At 43.6% G+C, this 13,416-nt stretch overlaps 1 protein-coding gene across 5 annotated transcripts in view; it reads right to left on the bottom strand.

Moving 5' to 3' along the window:
- The window catches only part of ABCC5 (ATP binding cassette subfamily C member 5), a 343,171-nt gene that overhangs the window by 189,049 nt on the left and 140,706 nt on the right, over nucleotides 1-13,416 (bottom strand). For all 5 annotated transcript variants that reach the window (XM_085635623.1, XM_085635619.1, XM_085635620.1 and 2 more), the window contains one exon: nucleotides 5,610-5,783. In XM_085635623.1, coding sequence (XP_085491749.1) covers nucleotides 5,610-5,783 — 174 coding nt within the window. The remainder of the gene's footprint in view (nucleotides 1-5,609; nucleotides 5,784-13,416) is intronic.

Raw genomic sequence — 13,416 nt, 5'->3', positions numbered from 1 at the left:
TGTGATGTTGAAATCGCCCAATTCCAAATTTGTTGAGCCTGACGGGACAACAAGATGGACCTTGTACCTCCCTGTTTGTTGATGTAGTGCATGCACGTTGTGTTGTCCGTACGGATCAACACCGTGCTTTCTTGAATGATGGTTCGGAAAGATTTCAGAGCCAGAAAAATGGCCAGTAACTCTAAAAGGTTGATGTGTCTTGTCTTTTGTTGAACGGACCACTTGCCTTTCACAATCAGTCCTTGCAAGTGGGCGCCCCAACCCTCGAGATATGCATCGGTCGTGAGGGTGAAAAGTGGAGTGTCCGCCACAAACGGACGTCCTGAGGAGATACTTTCTTCGGGAGTCCACCATAAAAGAGCTCTTTTTAGTCGATGTGTGACTCTGACTAAGTCGTTGAAAGTTCCTGAGACTTGAGCCCATTGTTTGCCCAATTCCTCCTGGACAGGTCTCATTTTCAGGCGGCAGTGAGGGACTAGAGGAATGCACGAGGACAACATCCCTAGGAAAGATTTCAACTGTCGGACAGAAACAAACTCTTTTAGATGAATAGAAGTCGCTAGATTGCGAAGACGTTGACGTCTTTCGTGCGACCCAAAAGCTTTCCCTTGGCTGTTATCTAGAATGGCTCCCAAGAACAGTCTGTTTTGAGCTGGAGAAACTGAGATTTTCCCATGTTTAATGTGAGGCCCAGAGATTGGAAGAGGGACCTGCATAAAAGAGTTTGTTTGGATGCCAGTTCGAACGACTTTGCCTTCAGTAGGCAGTTGTCTAAGTATGGAAAGATTTGCACTCCTTGTAGACGAAGGTAAGCTGCCACCGGTGCAAGGACCTTTGTAAACACTCGGGGAGCGAAACAAAAAAGGCCAATTGGCAGAACCTTGAATTGGAAATCCTTTACGGCCACAATGACTCTGAGAAATTTTCTGTGTCTCGGCAGTATGGGAAGATGAAAATAAGCATCTTGAAGATCTAAAGTTGTCATAAACTCTCCTTGGGATAGAAAAGGAAGTACTTCTTGAAGGGACAACATGCGAAAAGTTTGTGTCTTGATGTATCTGTTCAGAGCACGTAGATCCAAAATAGGACGCCATTCTCCCGACTTTTTCTGTACGAGGAAGAACCTTGAAAAGAACCCCCTGCCCTTCTGTAGTCTTGGCACCACTTCGATCGCGCCCTTCCGTAATAAAATTGAGCTGATTCAAGAGTTTAGGTGAGCAGGAGGGAGACCTCTTGGTGGAGTATTGGGAGGAATCTTTACGAATTCCAATGCGTGTCCCCTGCGCACAATATCTAGAACCCATTGATCAGTAGTAATTTGTGACCATTTGGAGTAGAAGTGGGAGATTCGACCTCCAAGTTCTGAAAAAGCCGGAGGGTCTTGTGACGGTGTGTGGTGAGAGTCATTGTTTCTTGGAGGAATCCTTTCCTCTATAAGAGGACTTTCCTCTGTATTGCCTGTAGGTGGAAGACTGCTGTTGCCTATATGATTGCTGATTCTGGGAGGAGTAGCGGTTTTGACTTTGTCTGTACTGATTCGAATTTCCTCGAAAGGAAGAAGAGGAACCAAGACCTCTTGCGCCTCGAAAATGCTGCTTTTTGAATTGTAAAGACCCAAGAGCACGAGCAGGGTCAGTGTCCTTTTTAATTGTTTGAAGGGCATCGTCTATATGCTGGCCAAACAATGATTCACCGTCGTAAGGCATGTACAGTATTTTTGTCTGTACCTCCGGACGGAAAGACGTGGCCCGTAACCAGCCCTGACGCCTGAGGACTGCTGCACCAGCCAAAAGACAGAAGCCAGTAGAGGATACATCAATAGCGCAATCGATAATTTCCGAGGAAATTCTTTCCCCCTCTTGGATAATTTTTAATGCCTCAGGCCTAGATGCTTCAGGGATAAGGTCTATAAGAGATGAAATGTCTGACCACATTTGGCAGTCGTAACGGCCCAGGATTGCTAAAGAATTGGCCGCACATACTGTAGTTGCAGCCATAGTGGAAAATTTCTTTCCTATACCATCCAGGCGTCGACCTTCTCAATTTGGTGGTGCAGACAAAGAAGACGATGGATTTCTGGATCGACGCTGAGCTGCCTGAGTAATGATGGAATCAGGCTTTGTTTGCGAAATTAGACAAGCAGGAGAATATGAAGGGGCTTTGTATTTTTGATCTATCCTAGGAAGGATAGCTGGAATGGAGTTAGGAGTTTGCATCAGCTTGAGGCCTTCTTGACAGATAAATCGATAATTGGAATATAACGGACCTGTTTTTGAGGTGGATCCTTAAAATCATATAGGAAACAATCTTCCTCCCTGGTGGTCATAGGAAGGTGGAATCTTTTAGCTGCTCTTTCCATGAGCAAATGAAAACCACCAATGTCGACCGGTGGAGAATCCAAAGGAGCTGGATCAGCAGGAGATGGCGTTTGTATTTGATAGTTGTCCTATTCAGAAAGAAGGGAACCATCATCCAGCTCACCTTCTTTGTCACCGTCATCATCCTGCTCGTCCACAACGTCTTCCTCTATGATTTGAGGAACTGCAAGATGTTGAACTCTTGTCGCTGACGTGGGTGTGACCACTGTTTCCTTATTTGAAAAAGGCTGTGGAGGTAACTGCGGCGTTGGAGAAGTCTGTACAGAGCGTGGAAAACGGCGATTGTAGTCATCAAACATATATTGAAGGTTGGAAATAAGACTTACCGGCAGTTGTGCCATAGGAAGTTCTGGAGCCGGGTGTGCGTCACAAGTAGAGAAATCTTCTTCTTGTAAGTAGTCATCATCATCATCATCATCATCAGATTCCTGACACTTTATTAGAAGTTCAGAGGGACTGCGAGCAGCCCGAAATCTATCATCCTCGGATTCCTCATCGTCAGATAAAAATAGCACCTCTGGAGGCTGTGAAGGAGCTTTAATTGGCATTAGGGTATCCAAAGAGGAATGTCGTCGTTGAAGCAAAGAGCTTAAAGTCCTTAGTGGTATCAGATCTTGAGATGGAGTCGTAGCCATTGTTGCGGTCGATGAAAGTCGTCGTTGAGCCACCGCCGACGACAAAGCCACCGGTCGACGACGAAGCCACCGGTCGACGACGAAGCCACCGGTCGACGACGAAGCCACCGGTCGACGACGAAGCCACCGGTCGACGACGAAGCCACCGGTCGACGACGAAGCCACCGGTCGACGACGTATGCTTTTTTCCATGCTTGCTTGCCGTCGTTGACGAAGTTAAAGGCACTGTAGACGAAATGGGTTTCACCTTAACAGATACCAACGTCGACGGTGAAGAGGCCGACGACAGGATCATAGCCGGCTTCATAGACATAGAGGTCGAAGTCGTCGACGTAGATGCGACGACGGCAGCTCTCGTCGACGGAGGAAGTGTCGATGTGCTCGTCGACGAGAGAGGCAGTTTCTGAGGTAAAAACTGCACAGATGGAGTCTTTGACGCCTGAGGATCAGATCTCTGGGGCGTAGCGGATTCAGATAGACTCCGGATGGAGGGGGGGGGGGGGGGGAAATCACCCCTTTTGTGGTTGAAGGTTGGGTAGTGGGCTTATCAACATGATGTTTCTTCACCACTTTAGGTCTTGGAGAAACCTTCTGAGAGTCACTTGTTCTCTTCAAGTAGGGAACAGTTTTGATTGAAGACACACTCTCCACATCTGAAAGAGGATTTTCTGAAGTCTTCAACTTCTGTAGCCACAGCAGGAGACGCCCCGCTCTGTCCTTTAAAGTTTTCTGAGAGAAGGTTCTACAAATTTTACAATCCTTTACCTGATGTTCAGTATATCAGCAATAAATACATTTCTTGCGAGGGTCTTCAGAATGAAGCCTCAGTTTACCACAACTTCCACAAGGTCTGAAGAGGGATTTCTTGGATGTAGACATCATAGAGGTAATCTTCTGAGGAGATATGAGAAAAAAAACTGAGCAAGCTCAGGGAGACTCCCTTCACACGACGTGTGGTAGAAAATCTGAGGGCCTGAGCCTCTGGGGAGAGGGTACTAGAGGGTGCGGACGCCTGATTGGCTGGATTTTGGTCTAAAACATAATGACAGTAATATGTTATAGATGTGACAAGTTGTCTATCCATAAAAACTCTATGGTTTTACTTTCTCTTATGCCTATTAGGCTTATGTTATTACTACATTGCTATGTTATGTACCGTGGGACTCCCACTTCGACGACGGGGAATATTCAAGCATGTGAATCTATGAAAGACACCCAAATACTGGAGAATTTGACACGTCTGATCATAGCTAAGCTGGAGTATGAGAGAGGGCTAGCAACTGGCCAAAATAAAATCCCATGAATTTCCTCTTTAGATGCTGAGCCCATCCTGCTGATAGGTAATTCTGGGGTTTAAGAATTGTATAGTCATTTATCATCAACCACCCATATGATTTTTGCTAGAGCGGCCTGGTCTTAAATTGCCGAGAGATTCCTCACTGAGTGATTGACTGCCTTTTTAAAGGCTGCAGGGGAGACATTTAGATCCCATAATGTAATTGTGCCCGAAGTGTTGATGGCTGACCCCAGGTATATCCTGGCTGGGGCGTTTTGATTTCTTGATAGTTATAACCATAAGCCTAAGGTATTGTTTAGCGTTTTATCGCCCGACGTCTTAGAGTTCTGCCAAGTTTCGAGAAGTTCCCTTCCTTGAAATTGCCGGTTTAATCAGCCCCAACTGTAGCCAAATTTGGACAGGAGTCTCATTGATTGGCAGGTTAGAAAGATGCCTATAGTGCTTGAAATACCTGTCGAGAGCTGATGAATCCCGCTGACAAAGGGCTTCACTGCCATATGTTAAGGTTGTCAATGGCGATAAACCTTTAACAGTTGATCCAAACTGGGGCCAACCATTGATCTTTTTAAAGGTATGGAAAGCAACAGTTAGGGCATTACCTTTTCGTTGTAACTCCTGTTTGTGGGGTAGAAAGGAGCCCTTGTCATCAAATACAATGCCAAGATATAAATATTCACTTGCATGTTGCATCTGTTGGCCTTGTGGGTAGCCATGATAATTATTCCCTTTTCTATTTTTGATCACCATTATCTTGTTTTTTTATTATTGATATTTATACAGTTCTCTTTTTTGCTTATCTTGAGAGTTCATCAATCAGATGTTGCAGGCAGACTTTAGTTCAGCTTATCAGTATTAACACAATCCGCATGTTATAAATTTGAGAGTTGTTGAGCTCCTAACTTGGGTGCATGAGAGCCAACTGTGTTGAGTGCCTGACAAGTCAAAAAATAAGTTAAATAGGTATGGAGCCAAAACACATCCTTGTTTTAATCCCTGCTGTGTATTTTTCTAAAAAGGGTGGTGCGGTCACCCACTTTAAATCACACCCATGTGTCTGATTAAAGAAGTTATGTTGCTTTTAATACTGTGGTGCGAAACCTCCGTGTATTACCTTTGCCCAGAGAAGATTGCACCAGGCACTGTCAAATGCTGACTTTTTATGTCACAGTCTACAATTTAGAGGAAAAAAGACAATTCCATAAGGTCAGCACTAGTATAAGGTTTCAAACAATTTGTCTTACACTGCATCAAGTGATGGTATGCTTTTTCAAACTTTCTAAAAATAAGCCAATTACTCACCATTGCAGGGTAGAAGAGGACAAAGACTGCAGATCCTAAAAATCCAGTGGGTCCTAAAATAATGACATTGTACACCATGCCCAGAATGGCAACGATTGGTCCACCAGTAAGTAAGCTGCCAACAGCAGCGGCTTCAAACATTCGCTGACCATCACTGGAACACACGTTTATCATCTGAAAAATACAATTCACTTGGTGGGTCACGGCAACCAAAACCTAAGCACTTCAAAGGTTTCTGCATAAACGCTATGTACATTATGAAAAATGAAAGGATGCAGACCAATGTTCCGAATAATTATTACTAAAGAAGTGGACTACATGAAAAAGTCACCAGCCTTAATATAATATCTCTAAGAATCCTAGAATACTTCAGAGTAGCAAAAGATTGGGAGACACTCACAACAGCACCAAGAAAAATATATATACAGAAACTGAGCTAAAGATTCAGTTAGACACCTCTCTATCTGAACACAAACTGTGTCCAGCAGCTTATGATGGTAACCAACAGTCAGAATGCAAAAGACACCTCTAACAATATATCTGTAGATGCTGTGACAATAGCAACATCACAAGATAAAATGATGGGCGCAGTATTGAAACTTTTCAAACACTCAAACTTTGGAATGATCGTATTACTTTGTGACACTGACAAACTTTGCTTCAAGAAAACAATTGAAAACCTTGCTCTATAGATCTACCTAACCAATGCTTGCATGCTCTTGTGCCTACTCCTACTTAATGTAGCACCAAAATGTCAATTTTGGGTAGCGGTCACATTTTACAAAATGACCTATTCATTCATTCATCTTGCTTACACTATTAAGTGGTGTGATTGCCAGAAAAAAAAAAAGACGGTTTTTGGAGTCATGTGTTTTAGATCTGGTTTACGCAAAGGTTCAATGGGTGGTTTTAAAGATTAGTAGTGGGATCCTTCGATGGGTATATTTATTTAAGCCTCTTCTAGAAATCTTTAAATGGGTGGTATCCTGAAAAGTTTATTATGCTAGCCACACGTGTACGCTACCATCGCTAATAAACTTTTCGCGATGTGGAAGTTAGCTTGCTGTCTACCAACTGAATTGATTAGAATATGATATTAGTCTAACCCGTGAGACTGTTTATGGATCCCTGATGTTGGTTCCAGTTGAGAAGTCTGACTCTTTAATCATTGCCAGACACCTTTCAGGGAGATGAAGGTGTGCTAACTGTCTTCTGAAGCCATGTTGGTAGAGATAGAGATGACCTGTCTGGGGTTGGGACAGCAGTCCCCCTTGCTTTGTAAGCTTTGTACATTTTTACATGTCCCTTGGACATTATCATTGAGTGGGAAAAACATTTCTGTCTTGCTCACACAAGGAATACTGTCATGCCTGGCACCCTGCAGGTATCGGGGAAAAGCGTTGGCAGATAACCCTAACCCGGTCAGAGGTGGTGCATTTCCAAGGGAGACTGCGTGCTGAAAGCTGGATGCAAAGTATTAGCATTTTGCTTTTTCTGCAGCTGCAAACACATCAATCACTGGAGTTCTCAAGTCTGCAAAAACATTTTCTAGAGCTTCTTGATGGAGTCTCCAATCAGGAGATGTTCCTACTTCTCTGCTTAGACTGTCTGCTTCTATGTTTAGCGGTCCAGCTATGTGGATACATGGATGTCCATTCTTTACAATGCTAGGATAGTAGAGTGACATCACAAACTGTTGACACCACATGACTGTTGACTCTAAATCTTCCCAGGTAGCGGTCACATGGCCATAACATTGAAGACATCATAATCTCTGAAGTCCTATAATAACTGTATGATAAATATAAGAATACAGCACAGACAAATGTCTATTTCGGATACCATCTAAATTTTAATTAGGGGGCTGATGTGATACGCCACAGGAACATTGCACACCTCTTTGTATGACATGAACATGTTTGTGCTCATTTGAAGAGGAGACTATAGTGCCAAAACACAAACAGCACAGCTCACCTAATTCATTTATACCATAAATAGTCATGATTTAATGGCTCCTCTACTGTATACAAGGAGAAATATATTAGTAAAAATAGGTCTAAGAGAAAAAAAACTAAGAGCAGTTACAGGCACCTGTATTTATTGATGTGGGCCATATATTGAGGCTGAATTATGGTAGTGGCTTAAATTGTTCCTTGTTGTGAATACATTTTGATTTATGATCAATTCTAAGGCTGTATCACTCAAGCAAAGCATATGGGTGAACGTTTGATTCAAACACTGCAGTGCTGTGGGTATTTAACATGAAATTTGAGTCTCACACATCTACTTGACTACCTTGCTCATTGATGGGTATTTCACAAAAAGGTGTCTGAATCAGAACAGTGCTACCGATGTGTTAGAAATTGGGTTGTAGGCTGACTGGAGTAGGAGCCCTAGTCAAGCATCAACCAAAATCCTTGTCAGGAGAGAGGCTGGCAAACCCTAAATTAACCTTGTGCTCACACTCTGGTAGCTCAGCACAGAGCAGTCAGGCTTATCTTAGAGGCAATGTGTAAAGTGTCTGTTCAATACTTCAAACAGTAAAACAGTGAAAACACCACATAAAAAGATTCTCCAGCAGGTTAGAATAATTGAACTTAAATTTGATGAGTAAAACAAGACCAAAACGACAAACTATATGCAATAAGTTGAACTTGAGATTATTATCATTATTATTTTTTTTTAAAGAATAAAATTGCTCTTAGAAGCAATAATTGCTTACTTGGGATATCTGGTCAAGCCGTACTGGGACATAGGCAAAAGTTCAGGCTAACCGCGATGGAGTGTGAGCTGGATACAGGGACCCAGAGAGGCCAGCTTAACAAAAGTACCTTGGTCATGTCTGCGTCGACGTAGAAGATGCAGGGTGTAGCTGAAGCCATTTGTTGATGTCGATCCACGCAACAGTGGCAATGTGCCGGTCCTGATCCGCTCAACATTGGCAAAGCGTCAGCTACAATGAGCGAAGAGCTGCTATTCGATGTCAAGGATGCAGTCAATGGAGATGCAGAGATCTTGTGTAGCAGTGGTTCCGAAGGCGATGCACCAGTTCTGGCCTTGCAACAGGAGCGATGCGCCGGTTCCGAACTAAGCAAGGGGGGGGGGGGGGGGGTGATCCACTGGTTCGACAGAGGATGTGTGGGGTTTGTGGAAGCAAGCACCTTAGGCCTCACTTCCAAGGGTCCAGGACTGGGGTGGCACTAATTGGCAGGGCAGACTTACGGATGGCAGAGTCCGGGAGCAGAAGAAGGTAAGCTGAAGGTCTAATGTCCCTGAGAATTCAGATCAGGAAGGAAGCCAGCTAGCCCTTGGAGTCACTTTAGGTTCAAGTGATGCAGGTCCAGTCCTTCTCACCCAGGCAAAAAAACAGCAGGCCACAGGGCAGCACAGCAAGCAGGAGTCCAGCAGAGTGGCAGTCCTTCGGAAGCACAACATCTTCGTCCTGGTAGAGTCTTCACGGGTCCAGACGTGTACTGAAATGGTGGAGTTACAGGTCCTCTACTTATACCAAGTTGTGCCTGTGAAGTGGGAGAGACTTCAAAGGCAGATCTTTGAAGTGCACAGGGGTCCTCCCTTCCTGAAATCACTCCAGACTCACTACGGGGGCTATACAGCCCTTTGTGCGGGTACAGGACACAGCCTATTTAGGTTAAGTGAGGCTGAATTCAGATCCTACCTCCCATTCTCCCGGGATGGGCCATCAAGTCACATCTAAGCTCCCACTGTGTGTGGCTGTTTAGGGAGAATACATAAAGCCCTGCCGTTACCTTCCCCAGACGGGTACCAGAGACAGGCAAGCAGGCACCAAATGGATAAAGTAAGAAAATGTCAGATTCCTAAAAGTGGCATTTTCAGAATTGCAATATAAAATCAGGTTTTACCATAAGCAGTGATTTTAAATTGTGATTCCCTAGACACCAAACTTCAAGTCTATCTCTTCACAATTGGGAATAATAATAAAAAAAATTTAATAAAGTAATCCCAAGGTTATCCTAAGGGAGAGATAGGCCTTTCAAAGTTTTTCACTACCTGGACATGCAAAAAACATAAATGTACATGTCCTACCTTTAAAAGACATTGCACCTCGCCCGCTTGGTTGGGCCTAAATTAGGGGGGACTTGTATGTATATGGACGAAAGGGTTAGGCCTGGCAAGAGGTTTTTTTCCTAAGTCAAAATGGCAGTGTAAATGCACATACAGGCTCTGCCATGCCAGGCCTGGGCCATGGTTAGAGGGCTATTTAAGTGGGTGGCACAATGAGTGCTGCAGGCCCATATGTAGCATATAATGTCCAGGCCTTGGGCACATGTAGTGCACTTTAATAGGGACTTCTAATTAAATTAAATAGGCCAATTGGGGGATGAGTCAAAAATGACCATGTTCTGGGGAGAGCGCACCAGCAAAAATGAGGTCAGAAAAAGTGGCAGAGGTAGGCAAAAAGTTTGGGGGAAAACAACTCCAAGGCTGCCAGGTCTAATACCTCACCACTCAAACATCGCAGCAGTAGCCTATACACAAGTCAGGAACTAAAAACCCAAATAACAAGGAGGAATCTTCCCTATTTGGTTTATGAGAAGCAGGTCAGTGGTTTTTAGCTCACGAGGAATGCAATCCGATGCATTCCAGTGCTCCGTTATCCCATGCTCCCAGTAATACCCCCCCCCCACACACACTATTTTTTCCCGGGACACTCCAGCAGATGTGAGATTAATATTCAGGACTTCAATGGTTTAGGGTATGTCATTTGGTCTTGTGGATGCCCCTTTATCCCTACCCTTCTTCCCACCCTCCATCACCCCAAGGACTTACTGTTAATTATGTGGTTTACACTTTATGTTGAGAGTTAGTTTGGTTATGCGCCTACTAAAAAGCCCCTATTTATCTACGGCAGAAAATGTGCTCAGCCTGGAGACCTGCTCCAAGATATTCTTACAGTTGTTACTCATCTTGGATATATGTTTATTTCAATGTTCAATTTTGGACAGCTGTTGTTGCTCGGTGTATCCGGTGAGTTGTAAGAGGTCCCATACAATAGTTACTGTATCAGGTGACCAAGGAATTCTGACTTTTACACAGGACTATTAGTTTTTGATTGTGTCATTAAATCAGGATATGATTTGATCTCACAGGTGTTAGGATGGAAAATTTGTAAAGAACGGTTTCAAAATGAATTAGACTATGTCCACAACATTGATTTCCTCAAAAAGATTCTAAAGCTTATTTTAATATTGTCTAAAATTACCAACAACAATGGGTAATGAGGGAAACAAGGTCCATAAGCACACCTCTGACATTTCACTATACTGAAGGACTGGACAATGAAACAATTTAGTTGCCTCAGTGCAGAAAAGGTTGTATCCGAGCCAAAGCTAGATGCCAGGGCATAAAGTGCGCTTCAACCCCAAACTGAAAACCATTCAAGTCAGGACAGAAACGTGGATTCTTTGCAAGCGGAAAAGAAAGACCTTGATGTGCAAAATATTATGAAGGATTTCAGTGCTTAAAAAGGATTAGGTTACTTACCCAGTAAGCATCCGTTCGAGGCATGTGTGCTGTAGATACACATGCTTTGCATAGACTATATAGCAGTATTCTCCCAAAGCAGTGGCTAACAGGTAGATCTTGCAACGGTCTGGAAAAGTGTTTTTAGCACTTCCTGTCTTACATTGGCTTGTCGGGGTGCTAGTACATCCACACAATAATGTTTGGTAAATGTGTGTGGTGGAAACCATGTTGCTGCTTTACAAATGTCAGCTATAGGAATGTTACCTAAAAAGGCCGTAGATGCCCCTATATTGCGGGTGGAATGCACTTTAGGGGGTATAGATAACGTTTTTAGCTTTTGCGTAGCAAATTTGAATGCACTTAACAATCCATCTTGAAATGCCAGATTTAGAAATAGAATTGCCTTTGTGAGGTGGTGTAAATGAAACAAACAGTTGCTTTGTTTTACGAAAATCTTTTGTGCTTTCGATACAATACAATGAAGCTCTTTAGACATCAAGTGTATGAAGAGCTCGTTCTGCTACTGAATGAGGTTGAGGAAAGAACACTGGTAACTCAACTGATTGGTTAATATAGAAAGCAGAAACCACCTTGTGAAGGAATCTAGGACTGGTGCGAAGAACTACCCTATCCTTGTGGAGCTGAAAGAAGGGTTCTTCTAAAAGTTAATGCCTGTAGCTCACCAACTCTCATTAATGAAGTGATTGCAATAAGGAATGCAACCTTCCAAGAGAGAAATTGTTAAGGACACTTGTGTAGCGGTTCAAAGGGTGGACCCATAAGTCTTGTAAGTACAACATTAAGATTCCACACTGGTGTCAGTGGAATTCTTGGCGGTATATCTCCTTTTTAAGCCCTCCATAAAAGCTTTGATGACAGGAACTTTGAACAAAGACAAACATTTTCTGATTTGCAAATACCCAGCTACTGCTGCAAGGTACAATCTAATAGATGTGTAAGCTAGACGACATTGCTGTAAGTTTAAAAGGTAACAGACAATGTTCTGAACAGAAGCATCTAGAGGTAGTATTTTGTTGTTATTGCAGTAAACAAATAGTTTCCATGTTGCTGCATAGCAAGCTCTGGTAGTAGGTTTTCTTGCTTCTCTCAGTCATACAGGCTGGTGTTGAATTTAAATATCCAAACTCTGACTTGAGGAGCCAAATCGCTAAGTTCAGCTCCTTGGGATTTGGATGCTTGAGTTCTCCATGGTTCTGAGTGAGGAGACTGGCGGTGAGATGTAGCTTTTGATGTGGAACTACTGAGAGCTCTAACAGGGTGGTGTACCACGATTGACGGGCCCATGTGGGAGCTCTTAAAAATCAGTCTGAGTGATGCTTGCCTCAGTTTCTGAACCAGAAACAGAAGGAGTGGAGGAGGCGGAAAAGCGTAGGCAAATATCCCTGACCAATTCATCCATAGGGCATTGCCTTTGGAGGGTGTGGGAACCTGGAGGCGAAGTTTGGGCATTGTGTGTTGTCTACTGTGGCGAACAGATCTATTGGTGAGTATCCCCATTGTTGAAAATATGGAAGGAGAACTTGGGGATGAAGTTCCCACTCGTGTATTTGCGGTCTCCTTCTGCTGAGGAGGTCGGCAATTTGATTGTTAACTCCCGGGAGGTGTTCTGCCAGAAGGTGAATCTCGTGATGGATTGCCGATTTCCAAATTGTCTGAGACAGGCGTGACAGTTGGAGTGTCCCCCCCCCCCCTTGTTTTTGTACATAGTACATTGCTGTTATGTTGTCTGTGCGGACTGGGACAACTGGCTGTGAGATGAGACTGAAAAGCTTTCAGTGCTAGAAACACTGCTAGATGCTCTAGATGGATGATGTGAAGACATCTGTGTTTGTCGTTGTTGAATAATCAGATAGAAGATAAGTAGTTGAAAGTACTTTATTCCTCTTAAGCCAACACAAGGCTCCAACAGCGGAGCCGGCAGGACATCTAGAGCGTTGAGTGGTCAGCTGTCAACTCTCATAACAGAAGGCAGCTGATCACGTCACCGCTGATATGGCGCATCAGCTGGGACAACAGAGTGCGGAACTACGGAGTCCACGCAGGGACATATGAAAACACAACAGTCGTCCCAGAGATAGTGTTTGTCCGCTATCACTCATCTCAGATATTTGCGATAAGCTGGATGAATGGGAATGTGAAAACATGAGTCTTTTAAGTCCAGTAGGGACGACAAAAAAAAAAAGAAAATTTGCCTTGCTGTAGGAGAGGAAGAACCTGTTGAAGCGTTACCATATAGACATTTTCTGACAGTATGTAGTGGTTTAACTCTATGAGATCCAAA

This window comes from Triturus cristatus, chromosome 11 (genome assembly GCF_964204655.1).
Source record: "Triturus cristatus chromosome 11, aTriCri1.1, whole genome shotgun sequence".
NCBI classification, from domain to species: Eukaryota; Metazoa; Chordata; class Amphibia; order Caudata; family Salamandridae; genus Triturus; species Triturus cristatus.
Note: the sequence above shows the minus strand (reverse complement) of the source record. Positions and strands in the feature narration are given on the sequence as shown.